Genomic DNA, 20,983 nt, shown 5'->3' with positions numbered 1-20,983 from the left:
ATCTACCAATCAATAGTAGAGTATTTGAATTTCCTGCTATTGCCATCATGATTTGTCTTAATTGTTTCTTATGTGTGAATCTGAATCTGAAATTAGTGGCAAGTTAAAAGCAAACCTCCATGACCTTTTAGAGCCAGTTGGTAGATTGGTACACAATTTAAAAGAAAATTTAGTAAGAAAAAAAATGTTGAATAAGCCTTCCAAAGGCAAACACGTACACGCCCCAACAGGCACCTCTACGGTGCAAAACATCACTGCTTCAACAATGTGCACAGTGCAATACATACCGAATGTGCAAAAGTGATACCAGGCTTCTATTCATTTCAATGGAAAAGAGATGTACTGTATATGGTCGATCCTACAACAACGCTCGACCCAAATCTTATTGGGCATGGAAAAACAGAGAACAAGACCAAGACATACGTCAAATGTTCCAAGTCACCATATAACAACACCAAGCATCCTAACAGGGGCTTGACAAGAGAAAATCGTTCAGTGAGCAACGGCAGACGCCTTAGCCTTGTCTGGGAGGATGTTGTCGGGAAGGATGAGCTGTGGCGGGATCTCCCGGACCACTCCAAGCATCGAGTCGTACTCCTCATCTTTGTGAGCAAACTTCTTCCTCAGCTTCTTCTCAAGCTCAATCTCATCGAAGCTCTTGTCATTCTCGGCTGCGTGAACTTGAGCTAAGTTGAAGTAGTTGGTTGCTGATTGGGAGATGAAGGCAATCTCCTCCTCCGTAAGCTTTCTTAGGAACTTGGCAGGATTACCAACCCAGACCTAATCATGTCAGGAAATCGTATGAGTCAGTGGGGTCAAACGAGATAGGATTTCTTTTCAAAATAAAAAGCTGAAAATATCAGCTGTTAAAAAAATAAAATAGAGCCTATAATATGGACACCAATATACACTTGGTTGAGTTGTTCTCCAGCAGAAATGCTCCTAAACACGAGACGGATTTATTTACCTATATTGTATAGAAAAGCATTTAAACTGTAATCGATCTTTGCACAAACATGGCTCCAGGCTTAACCCAGGCACATCGATTTAATTATTTAAACTGGGCATGGCATTTGTTTGGAGCAGCAGAATGACAATCTTCTAAACAAACATGTCAATGCCAATCTTATAATGTACAAAGGTGACCAATCTATTAAGTAACATAATGATGACAGTTAAATGCATAGTGCCCAATCTACCAAGCGTAAAATAAGACTCAAAATAGCAAGAAAGTAACCTCTCCAGAAGGAATCCTCGTGTTCTGCTTAACAAGGGATCCCGCACCAACCATGCTGTGCTTTTCAACAACCACTCCGTCAAGCAAAGTGGCACCCATACCAACAAAAGCTTCATCCTCAATGGTGCATGCATGTAAAATAGCACTGTGCCCTGGAAGAAGTTTACTACTTTAGGCAATACCATAGCAGTCGGTTGTCCAGATAAAATGAAGTTCAGCAATTTAGATCCATAAATTGATCACAAGAATGGGAGATAGAGCATTTTTGTAAGTTATTTGGTTAAAGTGACATGCAATGGCTGTCTTCGAGATAAACTAAAGCAACATCTTAGTAAGCACATACTGCAGTTGTTACCAATATTAATCTAGAATAAGTGGACTAGCTCTTTACTGACCTACTGTAACATTGCTTCCAATTATGGTTGGGAGGACATTCCCGCTAATGTTAGTTTTTGCAACATGTACAAGAGTGTTGTCTTGTATATTTGATCCAGATCCAATACGAATGCCATTGACATCACCTGAAGAAAAGAACAAGGACAGCAAAAGATGGTTAAACTATACACACTGGAATATGTAGTTAAGCTAGTAATAAACCATAACATCAACATGATACAAGATCATTTTCCTTCTTGAACTTGACTATGAATGCTTGGTTGGGAAGTAACATTGGTTTCCAAGGTATTACTGCTGCATGGACTGGGAAACAAATATAGCATGGAAATCTGATAATAATGTAGCTCTAGATGTCTTAAGGTCTGACCAAACCCAATTCTCTACGAAGTTACTGATGTCATCAAGAAAAGGTGTATGATGCTTCAATATCACATTCACATTTTTTATAACAGATATAACAATTTATGAAAAATGATTCTGAGGTTATTTAGTAACTAGACATTCTTCCACATGTGGAGTAAACAACAGTTCAGGTGTACAAACATGGTTTGGAGCTCTCTAACCCATTTATTTGGTCGTGTGTGTGGTATTAACCTAATCAAAACACCCTGTATATCATTGCAGAATAGACAATATGTTTCTTGCTGACCATTCTCATTGGTATCCTGGATCTAGTGAGAAAGCCGGTATATAATCTACAGAAAGCTCTGGGTTCGTAACAATAAAAAGGTTTTGTGTTAGTTTTGCTGCAACAAGGTTAAGTTACAGGCAAAAACCGAAATTATTTAACAATTTAGACTCCGTGTAAAATCATTAGATGCCAAAAGCGTGTACTGTAGCCAAAAAATCTACCTAAATGTGCTTAGTGATGTTCAATAAGAATGTGCATCCTATGACGGTTGATGGTTATGTTCTGTTGCATATAAACCTTTACTCTGAGGATGGTGTTGTCAAACACAAGTTCATCTAGAGCGCCTCCTTGTTTGAAGAAAACATTGTGCAAACACGAACGGGGAGATAATGAGCTAAGGGTTCATGAGTTTACCTCTCAAAACGGAGCCATACCAGATTGAGGATCCATGTCCAATCTCAACATCACCAATGACTGCTGCACTGGGAGCAACAAAGACATCTTTGTCGATTCTCGGCTCTTTTTCGAATATGCTCATGATTGTACGATGTCTGGATACTGACAAAAGGCACACAAAAGGGTTACTGCCAGTTAGGGTGAAGTTTCTGAATCTCGCCAAGTAATTCATGGTTCTACAATTATCTATCCAGTTAAATACAAAGAGCCCCAAAATAAATAATACAAACTCCCTATCGCTTTGTTGACAGTTAATCAGCCCCAACTATAACTGTGCATACAGCTCAAACAGAAAATGGCATGGCTGAAGATGCTAGGGAACACAAGTTAGATACATAATCAATTTGAACAGACACGCAAATACAGCATTCCGGCAAAAGTCATGAATCACTAATTGCAATGCACTGTACTTGATTTACAGCTAGTACTTTAATCATGGCCACAGGAACAATGCCTTATTACGCTTGATTTACAGCTACTTTAATCACGAGTATCACTAACCGCAACGTGACATTTCACAGATAGCTAACAATACTGCAAGGGGATACAAACAATAGCAAAACCTGGACCGAGACCTAACTGTTAGGCCCAGTTCAACTCTCAAATCACACTACCGGTATCCATCTCTGCCCCATTTCCATTCTCTACCACGCCACATCCAGAGGTTATGAGCCTACCAACGAACGGAGCTGCCACTTAATCAAACTGATCTGGTACAGAACATTTTGCTTAACAACTTAAAACGAGTGTGACGAATGGCCACCGTTTACCAACGAGCTAAGACTGCGGCCGCACGAAATCGAAACGACTACATAGCGTCTAGGGCGCTGAGGGAGGAGAGAAAGAGGGAAGGATGGTTACCCTGCTCCTCGACGCGGAGGCCGCCCTGGAAGGTGGATCCGAGGCGGTCCATGGCCTGCCCCGTGCCGCGGATCCACTTGCCCACCGTGAAGATCGCGCGGCCGAGGGTCCCCATGTCGCTCCCCCTCCTGCGCGCGCGCTCGATCTCTGGCCCGGTCGGGGCTCGCCGCCGGCAGCCGCGGGCGAGGTGGGGTTTAATGGCGTGTGGGTGGAGACGGCGAGGGGAGGTGGGAGATGAGCAATGGCTGCGGCCGGGGGAGTGGGACTGCAGGAGAGAGAGAGAGGGGAGGTCAATAGCTCTCGGCCCAACGTCGATGGGCCTTTCTGTTGACCCAGAGTTATTGGGCCTGTAGCCTGTATACAGGTCGGCCCATATCAGGCCTTTGTTTTTGACAAATGGCAAGCATATATCAGACCTTCGTCGGAAGAACTTGCATACCTAGTATTGGTTGGTCGCAGCATTTGCTTGCATCTGTCGAGATCATCTTTCCAGAGTCATGTTAAACTGTGTCAAGTTCATATATCTGAATGGCAGTTTGTTTGGTTTCTAACAAAGTTTTTTCAGCTACTTTATACGTGTTGTTTGGTTGCCTACTAGGCTGCAATGTGGGTCCCAACTACGAATGTTGGCCTCATTGGTAATCTACAAAATGTAATTCTAGTTACCACTTCTCTCAAGTGGTGACATTACCTCTCATCAGTTCAGACAAAGAAGCACCATAACCGCGAATGAAACTAACAAGCAAGACTGTTATAACGTCGTTCAGTCCTAGCTACTTCCAAATAGCAGTTTAACATATCAAGTTAAGCTCTAGCTGATCAAGAATGGTAGTTCAGAGCGCACAAGTAGTTGAGTCATACACACAATCGGAAGTAATTCATGATGCAACACACGCCATGGGAATGCCTCTCTTCCTTTTCAGATCCTGGTATGGCCTCTGTCAACGTACGTATCGTCCGCCCACTCCCGCCTTTTGTTCTTCCAGGCCGCGTTATCGGTGGCAGCAACACCATGGCCAACATCAACCTCGTCAAGCTGGACGTTATGCTCGTCCGGGAAGAACGAATCAACACCCCAGCCGAAGATCCAGTTATGCATAATGCAACAAGCCAGCACTAGCTTAACCTGGGTGGAGAAGGTATCAGAGCTGCAAATGCCCTCTTGACAATGACCCTGAGGCTAGCATCTTCGCTCCAAAGCATCCACCTCATCCTAGCCCCCGCGGCGCCGTGGATAACGATGAATGAGAGCGACACGTCGACAAACAGATCCCGCAAAATCTGAACAAAGGCGAGAAGGACAAGCCATCGATCTGAAGCATCGACAAGCACACGATGCCATCGACTCCAAGATGTCACCGTGAAAATTGGTGCCGGTGTAGGAATAGAGTTGGAGCGGATTTATTGGCCCGATCGCCGCTCTCACCACCCCAACAACACACCACATCAGATAAACCCTAACTTAAAAACTAGAGTGGCAAGTAGAGGGAGAGGAGACTAGCCTTCACGCCGGCGGAGATCTAGGGGTGGGAGCGTTTGTCACCTCCGTGTCCTGTAGCGAGAGACGAAAGGGCAGGTGTGTACATATACTCCCTCCATTCCACGAAGGTTCTCTAAGATTTGTTAAAATTTAGATGTATGTAGACATTAAATAGCATCTATCTATATGCATATAATTTTGATAAATATCGCCGGAGGGAGTACAATGTTTGAGAACGAAGCAAAAAAAAAAATCAAAGCAAGGAAAAAATCCAGAAAAAACACCGCTACACGTGAAAGTTTTATTCACCTGGCTAGAAACTTGGAAAAGTCTCGGTTGGTCATCACAGTACAAACGGTAAACACCACCAGTCCACCAGCAACGGCAAATTACATCACAAATTTATTCACGCAGTAAAAAGGCGCCGGATTGTTGTCCCCCGCATTTACATACACCGATGCTCGTCGACGAACAGCTTCATGTCGGCCACGAGCTTACCGGAGTCGGCGATCTCCGGGAATGCGTGGAAGCCGTGGAAGGCACCGGGGTACTCCACCACCCGCACGTGCTTCCCCTTCCCGCGCAGCGTCTCCACGTACCGCGCCTGCCAGCCCTTGAGCAGGTCTAGCCCGCCGACCGCCACCATGGCCGGCGGGAACGCCTCAGCGAGCTCCAGGCCCTCGCCGCAGACCCGAGAGGCGGCGTGGTCCCGGGTGGCGCCCTCCGGCAGGAACTCCCTCCAGTAGGCGTCCGTCGCCCCCATCGACAGCGACGCGCACACCTTGTCGAGTGCCACCTCCGCCTCCGTCCGCTCCTCGCCCCCGAAGAAGGGCTGGATCAGAATCACGCCGGCGAGACGGAGTGACGATGATGTGGTGGATATGGCTGCCGTCCAGCGCTGGGCCACGTGGTGCACGATGTTACCGCCGGCGCTGTCGCCGGCGAGGAAGCAGCTGGAGAGGTCCACGGGCACGGCGAGGTCGGCAGGTAGGCCGTTGGCGTCGAGGTAGCGGAGCACGTCCACGCCGTCGTCGTAGGCGGCCGGGAAGCGGTGCTCGGGCGCGAGGCGGTAGTTCACGGACACGACGACAGCGCCGAGCCCGCTGCAGAGACGGCGGCAGAGGGCGTCGTAGGGGCGGGACGCCGCAGAGAACAGCGAGAAGCCGCCGCCGTGGAAGAAGACGACGACGGGCAGCGGCGCTTCGGCTGCCGACGACGAGGGCGAGAAGACGCGCGCCCAGAGGCCCCGGGAGGCATCCACGGTGACGTCGGCGGAGCGGACCCCCGAGGCGTCCGGTCGACGCTTCGCGGCGACGTGGAGGTCGGCGAGGGAGCAGAAGAGGCGCCGGACGCTGCCGTCGCGCCGGTGTGCAAGGGAAAACGCCGCCAGCTGGATGCGCACCGTCCACGGCAGGGCCGGCGGCCGGACCGCGTCCTCAGTAGCAGCCATTACGGTACGAGGTAATAGTGGAGGAGACAACGAGGTATAAATTACTTCATCTTCGATGCGATCAATGAGCGCCAGTAGGACAAGTTGCAACTTGATTTCTGACGGTGATCGTATTTTAAGTTTTAACACCTGAAAGTGACAAGGTTTGCGTTGATGCAAGATGATCAGTTTAAAATCATTGTTATTTGTTAGTAATATAGGTTTTTTTTACAGTTAATACCACATATATTCATAATAACAAATAGTACATGGTAGAGATATACAAGCTATCTCCAACGATTATAAAATAAAGTCTAAAAGAAACTAGCACATCTTCGTGGTCTTCAAACTTTTTTTTTTTTTTTGCGTCTTTCAAACTCTTTCTTATTTGAAAACATAATCTTGTACTTTCCTGAAGGCAGCCAAAGTTAGATAACAAACCATAGACCTATAAATATCAACGAAGGTTCTCCCATAATTTTAATTTAAACCGCAATACCGTACGGAGTACATATTTCAAGTGAAATCGTAACACAGCAGAAAGTTTCTTTTTGTTCACGGACTCTCAAACGGAGATGGGGGAAAGTCGAACAAATAGGTACGGCACATTCAAAGCAAAGCCTTGCAGCGCGACACACTTATGGATTTCTCGTTGTCTATCACCATGTTATTTTGTAAGGCTTCTCCAAATCGAAAGGCAATGGTTTTGCTAACTATGCTACTGACTTAGATAATTTGGAAGAAGCGAAACCCAAAGTCGTGAACAACAAAGGTTACTATTCTTCTTAAGATTATTAAGAATAAGGCGAAACTTTGCATTACCGCAGAGGCTAAACATTTGAGTTTTGTAATGCCGGGAGAGTAATCCCTTTGGAAACATTAAAATTTGTCAACTACTCCAATCTGATTTTCTGGCCAATCAAAACAAGACAACTTCACATAACAAGATTAACGGTTTATGGACTGATAATGTGTTTAGTTAGAAAAAACGGACAGATTCGTACCGACCTAAGAGCAATTTTCTGTCGCAACATCTGGCAATAGCGTTGGACTGGTTATATGGAGGCACCGACACATATTGGCGCGAACGAGGCGCCTCTCCCCACAACCACAGAATTGTACTGCATATTTGGAGTATTACATAGGTGGAACATTTTAATGCTATGCGAAGTATTGTACACTCTAAATTTGATATTCTAATTACATGTGAAGTGTTTTTCCTACCATGTAAAGCTTTTAGTCACTACGGGAAAAGAAGCCGTTACCGTGCGAGCCTTTGGACGGCAAACAGGCCTATACGCACGGCAAAGGATTTGCCGTGCGTGGACGCACGGCAAAGTCTTCGACGGCAAAGACACCTTTGCCGTGCGCATGCAAGGTTTGCACGGCAAAGCCCTTTGCCGTGCGTCGCCATCTCTGCCGTGCGCTGCGAACGCTGCCGTGCGAGGCGTCTTTGCCGTGCGCTGCCAGCGCTGCCGTGCGCCGTTGCTTTGCCGTGGGCCGAAATTCTTTGCCGTGCGCCCAGCGTTGCCGTGCGCCGAAATTCTTTGCCGTGCGAAGCTTTGCCGTGCGGCCTTGCTCTGCCACGCACGGGAAAGCCCCATGCAGGCACGCCCCCAGGAGCTCCCAGGAGCACAGTTGGGCGACACGTGGCCCCTTTGCCGTGCGTGTGCGCACGGCAAAGAGACCAAATGTCCTTTGCCGTGTGCACACACACGGCAAAGGGGCCTGATTTTTTCATTTTTTTGCTATTTTTCAATTATCCCTGCATTTCAAATATTGCATTTCACAAATATAGCATATATAACATATATATCAACATAAGATCACCAAACACATCAACTACACCACAAATACATCGAGCACACATAGTTCATGCATACAATCCGTTACATAGAGTCCACATAGTTCATGCATAGCAATGTCAATTATTACAATCCATAACAAGTGCGAACAATCCATTACAACGACGACGAGTGCACGAAGACCATGCCATCAACCTTGTCCTCCTCCGCTTCCGCCGGCCTCATTGTCATTCCCTTGTCCTCCTCCGCTTCCGCCGGCCTCATTGTCATTGCCTTGTAACAAACACTGGCCAACAACTGTATACTGCAGCCGACATACCATATGGATTGAACCCATCGGTTGATATCGCAACTGCTACGCTCCTCGGGTCACCTGCTTTCAGTGGAAATTTCTTCACAAAGTTCTTCCATGCAGCACCATCCGACGGATGTATCATCTTGTCGGTGTATCTCGTTTCCTTCCACGGCCCACCTCATCTGCCGGGCAGTATCCTCGGTCATGAAGAGCCGCCGGATCCTCGGTAGAACCGGAAGATAGCGGAGGATATTCTTGGCAACCGTGGTCCGCCTCTTCGACCATCACCATTGCGGTCTACCTCAAAGTACCTAGAGGAATTGCATTTGATGCAATAATTTGTGTCGGCGTGCTCCTCTCTGAATAGCATGCATCCCTTTGGACAAGCGTGTATCTGCTGAGATGACATCTTAAGGTCACTGAGCAATTTGGTCGAATAGTAGAAGTTTTGCGGCAAGAGGTGCCCTTTCGGCAGAAGGCTGCCTACGATGACCGAAGTTCATCGAACCCATCTCTCGCACAAGTTCCTATGGCACTTCAAGGCCATAAGGCGAGCGATGGCATCTAGTTGGGTAACCTCTGTATTTTCATGTAGGGGTTTCGCGAAGCAAACAGAGCCTCATAATACTCCTTTGTGTTTTCCTCCGGGTCCTCACTTGTCTCCGCATCCCGAGGTGTCTCCACCTCTACATGAGAGCTTTCGGGCACATTACCATTAGCCAAGTTTTCTAAGCACCTATCAAAACCGAGTGTCATATTCCCCCTAGGTTGAATCTGCCGCACCTCCTTCCTAGCACGTTTCTTTGCCTTTTCTCCATGGTAAGTCCAAATCCCGTAGGACGGTGTGAACCCAAACTTGATCGGGTGCATACTCATAGTTTCCTTGTCCTGTGCCTTTCGGTTAGCGCACTTACTACAAGGGCACCAAACACTTATAGGTACTGCTAGGGATGGAAAACGCCCTATCCACAAACTGCTCGGTCTTTTCTCCCCATTCATCAGTATAGTCCCACCGACCGATTCTCGCCATCGTACATCCAGCCACGATTATCCATCCTCTAATCAGCAACAAAACAGACGAACATAGCATTTATATATCAAATACGAAATAAATGCATCATATATTTATTTATTTTACGCGTGCATCAACCCGAAACTCTACTAGGTGGGCTCCTAGCAGCCGCCGGATCCGTAGATTGAGTACGTTCTCCCAGCTCTACCCCGATCCGAGACGAATTTCGTGCAGCACCTCCCCGCTGCTCTCCCGATACACGTCTCGGCAAAAAGCCGAGAGGGGTGTGCATCCGGAGAACAACGGGGAGGCGCTACCGAAATCCTGTCTCGGATCGGGGTAGAGCACGGAGAATGTACCCAACTACGCATCCGCCGGCTGTCCCGATAAATGCCGTAAGAGTTACGGTTCATAATATGCGAGACCACTAATGCATATTTATCCGCGTAACCCTTACGGTCGGGAAGAGACGCCTAGGTATCGCGACAGACTTGGTGATCTAGACACAAAAAAAACCTAGGTACAAGAGAGGCAAACGGATTCTCACCCTCGAAGCGTGATCGACTGCCGGTGAAGAAGACCAACGACCCGCCGGCAAAATCCCCTCCAGAAAAACGGTCACTCTCAGCAACGCTCCTCAAACAGCCCGACAACGCCGGCCCCTGTGTCCACCCCGAAGCATCGCCTGCAGATGCGGAAAAATGAATTAGTCGTTCAAGTCAACACTAAATTATGCCTCATTCAAGTGTCTTATCTTGATCCATCCAAAGGCATAAGGCAAAGTATTTTAACTTCATGCATGATATGAATAAGATACCGGCTCATGTCAAAATATCACACAAATAGCAGTTTTCATGTTCGGATCTGCACATCTCATGTCAAAATATCACACAAATATCAGTTTTCATGTTCGGATCTGCACATCTCATGTCAAAATATCACACAAATAGCAGTTTTCATTTCAATTTAACACACAAACAACCCATAGATTTCCAAATATCACACGAATAGCCCATAAATTTCCAAACTTCACAACAATTTATCTACATTCCTCACCTTCAATTTGCTGCAGAGATGGGCAGATGCATGGTGGGCAGCAGGGCGTCGGGTCGGGGAAGCAGGCCGGGTGGACGACCTCCCGAAATCAGAGGAGGAGGCGGCGGTACTTGTAGGCGGCGGCCGGAGTTGGAGGCAACCGCGAGCAGCAGCAGCAGCACGGGCGGCGGCGGAGGAGGGGCAAGCGGCGTCGGCTAGGGGAGACGCGAGCAGCAGCACGGGCGGCGGCGAGGGAGGGCATGCGGCGGCGCGAGGAGGCGCGAGCAGCAGCGAGCAGGGGCGCGCGAGCAGGAGCTGGGGGCGTGCGGCAGCAGCAGCTAGGGGAGGGGCCCGCGGCAGTGGTTGTGGTGGCGGCGTGGGCGCGACTCCGGCGGCGCGGGTGGGTGGCGGCGGCGCGGGTGGGTGGCAGCAGCGGGCGGTGGCGGCGGCGTGGAAGGGGGGCACAGGCGCGGGTCGAGTTGGGCGTGTTCTGTGGCTCAGGCGCGTCCCGACCAAGCCTTATCCGCGCTCTTTGCCGTGCGGGGTTCTTTGCCGTGCGGCAAAGCGCCTTTGCCGTGCGGGGTCTCTTTGCCGTGCGCAAGGCGGCCTTTGCCGTGCGGCAGGGTTCTTTGCCGTGCGCCTGCGCACGGCAACGAATTTTTTTTTTTTTACCATCTCATTTATAAGGGTGCTAGGATTATTTTGTACCCTTTAGTGCTGACATTGATATAAGGGATTTGAGGCTAGATAGTATGCTTTGGTTCACTCAAAACCATTGTAGGAGGTTACATAGAATACAACTACTAACATGTACAATTATTGTATTTGTATTTCCACGAGGGTCTGATCCTTGAGAGAAAGCCGTAAATAAGACTCGATCGTGAAGAGAAGGAGGAAAATGTGTACCATGCTATGAAATGAATGAATGCATGCTCAAATTAGCAGAGCAAGAATAAAGGCTATGCAAATATCTTTACCTTGACCCTCCTCAGCAGATCGTATCCTGTCATGCCAGGCCGGCATGCAGTAGTCAGTGACTACACGTGCTGACACACCGGAGCTGACACACCGGAGCTACAAAACCATGCATCATAAACCCTAACCCTAACCCTAAACCCTAAACCTATACCTAACCATAAATCCTTACCTTGAACCTAAACCCTAGCCCTACCCCCTAAACCCTAGCCCTAACCCTACACCTAACCCTAACCAAGTAGATCGTGCACACCGTCGCGCGGTGAAATCTAGGGGGTGTAGATCTTGGTTCTCCATGTGTATATGTCCTAAACAAACCTAAAGGAATGAAAAGTACATTGGTGCACCTCGCGCGGAGAAATCTAGGGGGTAGACCCGCCGGGCACACGCTCCGCTCGTTTTGGGGGAGGAGGGGGATAACGACCGCCGGAGCACGGAACCCCACCAAACCTTGCATGTGGACCTATGATATGTGTCAAAGTGTGGTGCAAGGTGTAATGGTGCAAGAGTAGCTCCCCTAAACCCTAAACCCTAAACTGGGGAGGCTTCGAGCCCTAAACCCCTCTAAATCCCTAAACCACGACGCCGGAGCTGCGTAACCATGCATCATAAACCCTAACCCTAACCCTAAACCCTAAACCTATACCTAACCATAAATACTTACCTTTAACCTAAACCCTAGCCCTAGCCCCTAAACCCTAGCCCTAACCCTACACCTAACCCTAACCAAGAGATCGTGCACACCGTCGATCGTGTGATAATGGCTCTAGCCGCGGGTATATATGTGCCAAAGGGTCCCAATCTTGGTTCTCCATGTGTATATGTACTAAACAAACCTAAAGGAATGAAAAGTTACATTGGTGCACCCTCGCGCGGAGAAATCTAGGGGGGTAGACCCGCCGGGGCACACGTTCCGCTGTTTTGGGGAAGGAGGGGGATAACGACCGCCGGAGCACCGGAACCCCACCAAACCTTGCATGTGGACCTATGATATGTGTCAAAGTGTGGTGCAAGGTGTAATGGTGCAAGAGTAGCTCCCCTAAACCCTAAACCCTAAACTGGGAGGCTTCGAGCCCTAAACCCCTCTAAATCCCTAAACCACGACGTGAGCCGCAGAACCATGCATCATAAACCCTAACCCTAAACCCTAAACCCTAAACCTATACCTAACCATAAATACTTACCTTTAACCTAAACCCTAGCCCTAGCCCCTAAACCCTAGCCCTAACCCTACACCTAACCCTAAACAAGAGATCGTGCACACCGTCGATCGTGTGATAATGGCTCTAGCTGCGGGTATATATGTGCCAAAGGGTCCCAATCTTGGTTCTCCATGTGTATATGTACTAAACAAACCTAAAGGAATGAAAAGTTACATTGGTGCACCCTCGCACGGAGAAATCTAGGGGGGTAGACCCGCCGGGGCACACGTTCGCCGTTTTGGGGGAGGAGGGGATAACGACCGCCGGAGCACCGGAACCCCACCAAACCTTGCATGTGGACCTATGATATGTGTCAAAGTATGGTGCAAGGTGTAATGGTGCAAGAGTAGCTCCCCTAAACCCTAAACCCTAAACTGGGGAGGCTTCGAGCCCTAAACCCCTCTAAATCCCTAAACCACGACGCCGGAGCTGCAGAACCATGCATCATAAACCCTAACCCTAAACCCTAAACCCTAAACCTATACCTAACCATAAATACTTACCTTTAACCTAAACCCTAGCCCTAGCCCCTAAACCCTAGCCCTAACCCTACACCTAACCCTAACCAAGAGATCGAGCACACCGTCGATCGTGTGATAATGGCTCTAGCTGCGGGTATATATGTGCCAAAGGGTCCCAATCTTGGTTCTCCATGTGTATATGTACTAAACAAACCTAAAGGAATGAAAAGTTACATTGGTGCACCCTCGCGTGGAGAAATCTAGGGGGGTAGACCCGCCGGGCACACGTTCCATCGTTTTGGGGGAGGAGGGGGATAACGACCGCCGGAGCACCGGAACCCCACCAAACCTTGCATGTGGACCTATGATATGTGTCAAAGTGTGGTGCAAGGTGTAATGGTGCAAAAGTAGCTCCCCTAAACCCTAAACCCTAAACTCGGGGAGGCTTCGAGCCCTAAACCCCTCTAAATCCCTAAACCACGACGCCGAGCCGCAGAACCATGCATCATAAACCCTAACCCTAAACCCTAAACCCTAAACCTATACCTAACCATAAATACTTACCTTTAACCTAAACCCTAGCCCTAGCCCCTAAACCCTAGCCCTAACCCTACACCTAACCCTAACCAAGAGATCGTGCACACCGTCGATCGTGTGATAATGGCTCTAGCTGCGGGTATATATGTGCCAAAGGGTCCCAATCTTGGTTCTCCATGTGTATATGTACTAAACAAACCTAAAGGAATGAAAAGTTACATTGGTGCACCTCGCGCGGAGAAATCTAGGGGGTAGACCTGCCGGGCACACGTTCCGCTGTTTTGGGGGGAGGAGGGGGATAACGACCGCCGGAGCACCGGAACCCCACCAAACCTTGCATGTGGACCTATGATATGTGTCAAAGTGTGGTGCAAGGTGTAATGGTGCAAAAGTAGCTCCCCTAAACCCTAAACCCTAAACCGGGAGGCTTCGAGCCCTAAACCCCTCTAAATCCCTAAACCACGACGCCGGAGCTGCAGAACCATGCATCATAAACCCTAACCCTAACCCTAAACCCTAAACCTATACCTAACCATAAATACTTACCTTTAACCTAAACCCTAGCCCTAGCCCCTAAACCCTAGCCCTAACCCTACACCTAACCCTAACCAAGAGATCGTGCACACCGTCGATCGTGTGATAATGGCTCTAGCTGCGGGTATATATGTGCCAAAGGGTCCCAATCTTGGTTCTCCATGTGTATATGTACTAAACAAACCTAAAGGAATGAAAAGTTACATTGGTGCACCCTCGCGCGGAGAAATCTAGGGAGGTAGACCCGCCGGGGCACACGTTCCGCTGTTTTGGGGGGAGGAGGGGGATCCGGAGCACCGGAACCCCACCAAACCTTGCATGTGGACCTATGATATGTGTCAAAGTGTGGTGCAAGGTGTAATGGTGCAAAAGTAGCTCCCCTAAACCCTAAACCCTAAACTCGGGAGGCTTCGAGCCCTAAACCCCTCTAAATCCCTAAACCACGACGCCTGAGCCGCGGAACCATGCATCATAAACCCTAACCCTAACCCTAAACCCTAAACCTATACCTAACCATAAATACTTACCTTTAACCTAAACCCTAGCCCTAGCCCCTAAACCCTAGCCCTAACCCTACACCTAACCCTAACCAGTAGATCAGGCACACCGTCGATCGTGTGATAATGGCTCTAGCTGCGGGTATATAGTGCCAAAGGGTCCCAATCTTGGTTCTCCATGTGTATATGTACTAAACAAACCTAAAGGAATGAAAAGTTACATTGGTGCACCTCGCGCGGAGAAATCTAGGGGGTAGACCCGCCGGGGCACACGTTCCGTCGTTTTGGGGGAGGAGGGGATAACGACCGCCGGAGCACCGAACCCCACCAAACCTTGAATGTGGACCTATGATATGTGTCAAAGTGTGGTGCAAGGTGTAATGGTGCAAAAGTAGCTCCCCTAAACCCTAAACCCTAAACCGGGGAGGCTTCGAGCCCTAAACCCCTCTAAATCCCTAAACCACGACGCCGGAGCCGCAGAACCATGCATCATAAACCCTAACCCTAACCCTAAACCCTAAACCTATACCTAACCATAAATACTTACCCTTTAACCTAAACCCTAGCCCTAGCCCCTAAACCCTAGCCCTAACCCTACACCTAACCCTAACCAAGAGATCGTGCACACCGTCGATCGTGTGATAATGGCTCTAGCTGCGGGTATATGTGCCAAAGGGTCCCAATCTTGGTTCTCCATGTGTATATGTACTAAACAAACCTAAAAGAATGAAAAGTTACATTGGTGCACCCTAGCGCGGAGAAATCTAGGGGGTAGACCCGCCGGGGCACGCGTTCCGCTGTTTTGGGGGAGGAGGGGGATAACGACCGCCGGAGCACCGGAACCCCACCAAACCTTGCATGTGGACCTATGATATGTGTCAAAGTGTGATGCAAGGTGTGATTCACCAAATGGTGCATGGCATGGATCCCCGGTCTGACATTCCTCACCTTCGGGCGATAACACTTAACAGATTCCTGGACGTGTACGTCGAAGTGTCCCGCCGCGGGTATATCGGGGGCTAGACTCGTGCCAAAGGGTGCCACACATGGTTTTCCATATGTCCATGGACTAAACAAACCTAAACCTATGAAAAGGTATATTGGTGGAACCTCGCGCGGAGAAATCTAGGGGGTAGACCCGCCGTCCCGCCGTTTTGGGGGGAAGGAGGGGGACGGCCGCCGGAGCACCGGAACCCCGATATATGTGGGGGATGAGCATGGAGACTAATTTTGTATTGCACATAGTGTAATAAATAGTCATCAAAAAGAAAAACTAATTAACAAAATAAATATAAGTAGTAGATGAAATAAAATAGTTAGAAAAACAAATAAAATGTATATTGGCGCACGGCAAAGGGAGCAGCGCACGGCAAAGGACCCTTTGCCGTGCAACTGATCTGTCTGCACGGCAAAGGGGCGGGACACGGCAGTGCCCAGGCCTTTGCCGTGCGCTGCTTCTTTGCCGTGTGGCTTGCAGGGACTTTGCCGTCCTAAAATCTTTGCCGTGCGCTGCTCCCATACTTTGCCGTGAGAAACTTCTTTACCGTGCGCCATGGCTTTGTTTGCCGTGCTAGGTTTCTTTGCCGTGCGCTGCTCTCACACTTTGCCGTGCGTTCTGGCGTTGCCGTGCGGTCTTCTTGCTGCGCACGGCAAAGAAATCTTTGCCGTGCAGCAGCTCACGGCAAAGATTGGCTGCACGGCAGCGCCTGATTTTCCCGTAGTGAGTATATACGAAGCATTTTACTACTCAAGGTGAACAAAAGGGTGGTCATAGCCATAAAAAAAATTCTCTAGCGAATGGCTTGTCTAGCGCACTACACTATTGCATGGCAAGACACGCTAGGCAAGTGCGAACTATTGGTCGTATCGTACGTGAGAGTTCAAACCTTTGCATGTTTTGCATCATGTTTTTTAGTTGTTCTTGGTTCTTATCTATGTGATGTTTTTAGATGTTGTGTTCATTCTCATGACAAGCTCTACCTTGTTTCGCTTGTTGCATTTTCGAGTTTGGCGCGTTTCTTGGTTCCTCATATTGAGAGGTTGCACCTCTAAACTCATAGAAATCTCCCCCCCCCCCCGCCCCAACACACACACACTTTTTTTCTTCCATATTTCCACTTTTGCGAGGGTAGCTATTGGCTTCCTCTTTCCAAAAAAATGGCTTCACCTCAATCGAAGTTCACAAACTCTAGTTATGATTTTTAGAAGTTTGCCTTTTATTTGGTTTGAAAAGAAAAATAGGGAAAATATTTTGGGCTGGCTGGTACTAACGGGTGGACTTCCAGCCCCCAGTGTCGGTCGGGATACTGCCTGCTATGTGCCTCGTTCGCCTGCCACCAGCGTTGACTTTCCCCGCCAGCACCGCATCGCGCCAAGCTCGCGTTCCTGGCCTCGCTCGCTGGCCAGCACGACCCGCCTGCTCGGTACGCGTATGTATGTACAGTGCTGTTTCTCCGAGCTTTACCCATTTAACTTTTTTTATTACTTTCCGTGTTCGGGTGCACAAACCAGTTTGTACCATCTAATGCGAACTTAGCCTAGCTCAGCTGGTTAGGTTCCTTGTGGTGGAACCATCTCACCTAGGTTTAAGTCCAAGATTTGTTAGCTCTAGCTAATCGCCTAGAGTGCAATAATGTAATTATGAAATCTGATTCTACTGAAACTGTTGAACCTGTTCAGCTGATGAAGCATGGTGGGGAGAGGTGTCGTTGCCTAATCGACGGTACCTCGGAGGAGGGATCCTCACGAGGGGGAGAAGAAGTAGGGGCCATAGGGCGGAGTGCACACGGGACGGTGGTACGCGAGTTACCCGGCTTCGAACACCCGCACGATGACGGGGCCTACTGCTGCTTGTCCGGAATTATCCGGGCGCTTTCGCGTTGTTACAATGAGTTGTGGTTGTGCCTCTAGGGCTCCCAGGATCCGGCTTATAAAGGCGCACGGATCTAGGGTTTACATGGAGAGTCCTAGCCGGATTACAGATAGCCTAACTACGGTACAATGTCTTGCCGTATACGTCAAGGATCCGCCCTTCCATCTATGTCGTACCGGATCCGGGTCCCTTAATGGGCCTCCGTGGATCCGGGTTTCTCCTCGAGGTCGGTCGGATCCGGCTCCCTGCTCCTAGACCGGACATCTTCCGTCAAGATCAACAGCAACTGGGCCGCCCGATGGGCCACACGCCTCATCACCATCTGTGGGCCACCCGGGCTTGCCGGATCTAGGCACTGTCGATGGTACACCCATGAAGTATACCCACAACAATAGCCCCCAGAGTTCTCCGAGTTTCACCTGCTGTTTCCGCCTCGCTGGTCCATCATGATCTCCGGCAAACGTTGGTAACGTGGAGAAACTTGAAGAGCTCCAACTTCGCATTTTCTTCTTTTTCCAACTTATAGCCGGAAAATGCTCCCATCCTGCGGGACTTCATCCATCGACGTTCCAAAGAACATTTCCGGGTTATTCCCTGCTCGCGAATGAGAGCCAACTTATCTTCACGCTTTTACCCGGAATCTTAATAGACTCAAACGGTTCCGCCAATTCGGCGCCATTTTCGCGCGATTTGTGCGGTAACTTATCTCTAGCCATTTTTACCGTTAGGGTTCGGGACACGTGTCACGCATCCAACGGCGCGACGCTTGCGTTCCGACCACAGGATGCGGAGCACGAATCTCGTCCCTCAGCCTATAAATATTCACCGTCGACCCTAACTCTCTCATGCACCCCCCTTTCTCACCTCTCCACGCAGCGCCGCTCGTGAGCTCTTCCTCCGCCGCGCCGGAACCCGCCGGAAAAGTCACCGGAGCTTCACCGGAGCGAGTTCACCACCGTGGTGTTCTTCGTGTTCTTAACTCCGGCGAGCCACCGTATGAAAACCTCATCGCCGGCGACTCCGACCACCGCGAAGTCCATTACGGTAAGTTCTCCGAGCTTCAATCCTTTGCCGTAGTTGGTAGGGATGATCGCTAGGTTGACGATGTGGATCCAACTAAATTATGTTTTCCGCCACTGCTTTTCTCTTCAGATGTCTTCTGTGACTCCGCCTCCAACCTCCGAGCCCATCATGGCAACTCCCATCTCCTCCGCCCCTCCACCCTTCGCCCCGGTCCACCTGGATCCCATCAAGGATTCCGGCAAGGACACCGAAGGAACTCTCGCTAACCCGGAGAAAGCCTCCGGGAGGAAAAGGCGGAACAGAAAGCGGAAGAAATTGCCGCCAGGAAATCCAAAGCTCGTCAGCGAGACGCTGAAGCCAAAGGGAAATGGTGGCCCTGCACCACCACTGACACGGAGCTGAAAAACTTGGAAACAGAAGGTTTTCTGCTCCCCGGAAGCTGGCGAACAGTTCCGGGTTCCCTAGCTCCAGCCCCACAGGATGGCGAGATGGTGATAACAAAGGCGCTGGTGGAGCGAGGTTTCTCTTTTCCGCCATCGGATTTCTTCTCGGAAATCCTGAAGGCGTACGGGCTCCAGCCCCACAACATATCGCCGAACAGCGTCCAGGCGATTAGCAACCATGTCACTCTCTGCGAGGGCCACCTCCGGGTAACTCCCGAACTTCCCCTCTTCCAATACTATTTCTCTGTCAAGAAGGAGAAGATCCGCCAGACCTCTGAGTTGGCGACTTGCGGATCTATCACCTTCATGCTCCGCCCCGGCCGCGTCTACCCCCACACCGACCGCCACGAATCCGCGCGGTATTGGTCCGGAGGCTTCTTCTACCTGAAGGACGTCTCCGACCCGGCAGGCGACAGAAAACTTCCATTATTCAAGAACAGCCCCGCCAGTGAAACTCCGGCATGGACACAGTGCCCCCACTTCTCCGACTCACCTTAGCCGACCCGCGGCCGGTAGGCGGATCTCGCAAGCTCACGGAGGAGGGGCCGACGGGGAAGGACTTAACCCTTTCCCTGGTTCACCAGCGGATCCAGCCGCTCCAACACAGGGACCGCCTGATGTTCCAATACACAGGGCGCGACGACCCAATGCGCGCCACGAAAGACAATCTCTCCGCCGACGCCATCGACAAGAGGATCCGGGTCCTCATCAAAATCCCACGCGAACTCCATGTTCACGTGTGCAACAAAGACATCCACACTAATGGTTCCGGAACCGCGGTACGTCGTCTTGACTTTAGTCTATGGCTTTTCTTCAAACTTTTTTGTCTAAGTGTTTAACTTTGCATTAGCTCGAGGCGCTTGAGGAAAACGAACTCGGAACTCTCCTCCGGGTTCCTTCCACCGGCAACACGGATCCGGAAGCCGCATCGGAGGCGGAAGCTCCTGAAGCCCCACGCCCTGCTAAGAGGAAGAAGCCAACCCCTTCCAGCCCTCATGCGAAACGCCCCCGCGAAGTGCTTAGCACTGCGGCTACCCGGAAAGCGGAGGCGGAAAAGAAGCGCCTTTCGCTGATTAATACCAGCAACAAGGGACAGCCTGCCATCCAGCATTTCTTCAAGCCTTCCGGGTAAGCGCCCACTTCCGAGATCCAAGTTCTGATTTTACACTTAAACTCTTACTTATGCTTTTATGTTATTTCTGAAGCTCCGGAAGCCAGCCCCCCAAGGCCCCAAGGGTCCCGAAGAAAAGAGCCAGGCCATCTCCGGCTTCAATTCCTATTACTCCTGAGGTTGAAGTTCCGCCCAAGGCTTCATCCGCCTCCAAGCCGGATCCGAAAGATGTCATCAACCTCGATGACCTTCCTGAAGATCCCACTCACCATGGCGACTCCGCCCAGGGGACCTCCTCATCTGTTCCTCCGCAAGATCAACCAGGCGCCGCTTTCGCGGAGCCCACAGAAGAACAGCAGGAGCAAAAGGTAAAGCTCCTTCAGGTCACCAACGCGACTCGGGTCGACCCTCGTCCGACTCCGTCCCTTCGAAAGCTTACCCTCGCAGAACGTCACGCGGAAGTTTCCACCATGCTGAACAAAGTGTGGGGAAAACCGGACGAGGAGATGCGAGAGCTCGCCGACCTGGAGGACGGCCTGAAGGAGTTTTTCGCCAAGCACAAGGAAGTGCGGCAGGTGATACTAGCCCCCAAGCATTGAGTGATATATTTCCGTGTAACATGTATTAGCCGATGCTTTCCCAGAAAGTACTTTTAGGCGGAATCTTAAAATTTTTATACCAAGACTTTGAA

General features: G+C 49.8%; 2 protein-coding genes across 2 annotated transcripts; both read right to left on the bottom strand.

Moving 5' to 3' along the window:
• Positions 1-291: 291 nt before the first annotated feature.
• Positions 292-3,696, bottom strand: LOC124674491 (gamma carbonic anhydrase 2, mitochondrial-like). The gene is made up of 5 exons (XM_047210533.1): positions 3,582-3,696; positions 2,679-2,822; positions 1,633-1,758; positions 1,238-1,389; positions 292-780 (listed from the first exon to the last, which is right to left on the bottom strand). Exons 1-5 carry the CDS (start codon positions 3,694-3,696, stop codon positions 493-495), a joined length of 825 nt encoding a protein of 274 aa, XP_047066489.1. The 3' UTR covers positions 292-492.
• Positions 3,697-5,441: 1,745 nt separating this feature from the next.
• Positions 5,442-6,511, bottom strand: LOC124673504 (probable carboxylesterase 18). The gene has a single exon (XM_047209574.1). It carries the CDS (start codon positions 6,509-6,511, stop codon positions 5,507-5,509), a length of 1,005 nt encoding a protein of 334 aa, XP_047065530.1. The 3' UTR covers positions 5,442-5,506.
• Between the last annotated feature and the right edge of the window lie 14,472 nt (positions 6,512-20,983).

This window comes from Lolium rigidum, chromosome 7 (genome assembly GCF_022539505.1).
Source record: "Lolium rigidum isolate FL_2022 chromosome 7, APGP_CSIRO_Lrig_0.1, whole genome shotgun sequence".
NCBI lineage: Eukaryota > Viridiplantae > Streptophyta > Magnoliopsida > Poales > Poaceae > Lolium > Lolium rigidum.
This window is presented reverse-complemented; position numbering and strand designations above follow the sequence as displayed.

Coding starts and splice junctions, on each gene's coding strand:
- LOC124673504 (XM_047209574.1), bottom strand. CDS start 6,511: ATGGCTGCTACTGAGGACGCGGTCCGGCCGCCGGCCCTGCCGTGGACG.
- LOC124674491 (XM_047210533.1), bottom strand. CDS start 3,696: ATGGGGACCCTCGGCCGCGCGATCTTCACGGTGGGCAAGTGGATCCGC. Junction 2,823..3,581: donor CCTCCGCGTCGAGGAGCAGG/GTAACCATCCTT, acceptor GCCTTTTGTCAG/TATCCAGACATCGTACAATC. Junction 1,390..1,632: donor TGGAAGCAATGTTACAGTAG/GTCAGTAAAGAG, acceptor AACTTCTTCCAG/GGCACAGTGCTATTTTACAT.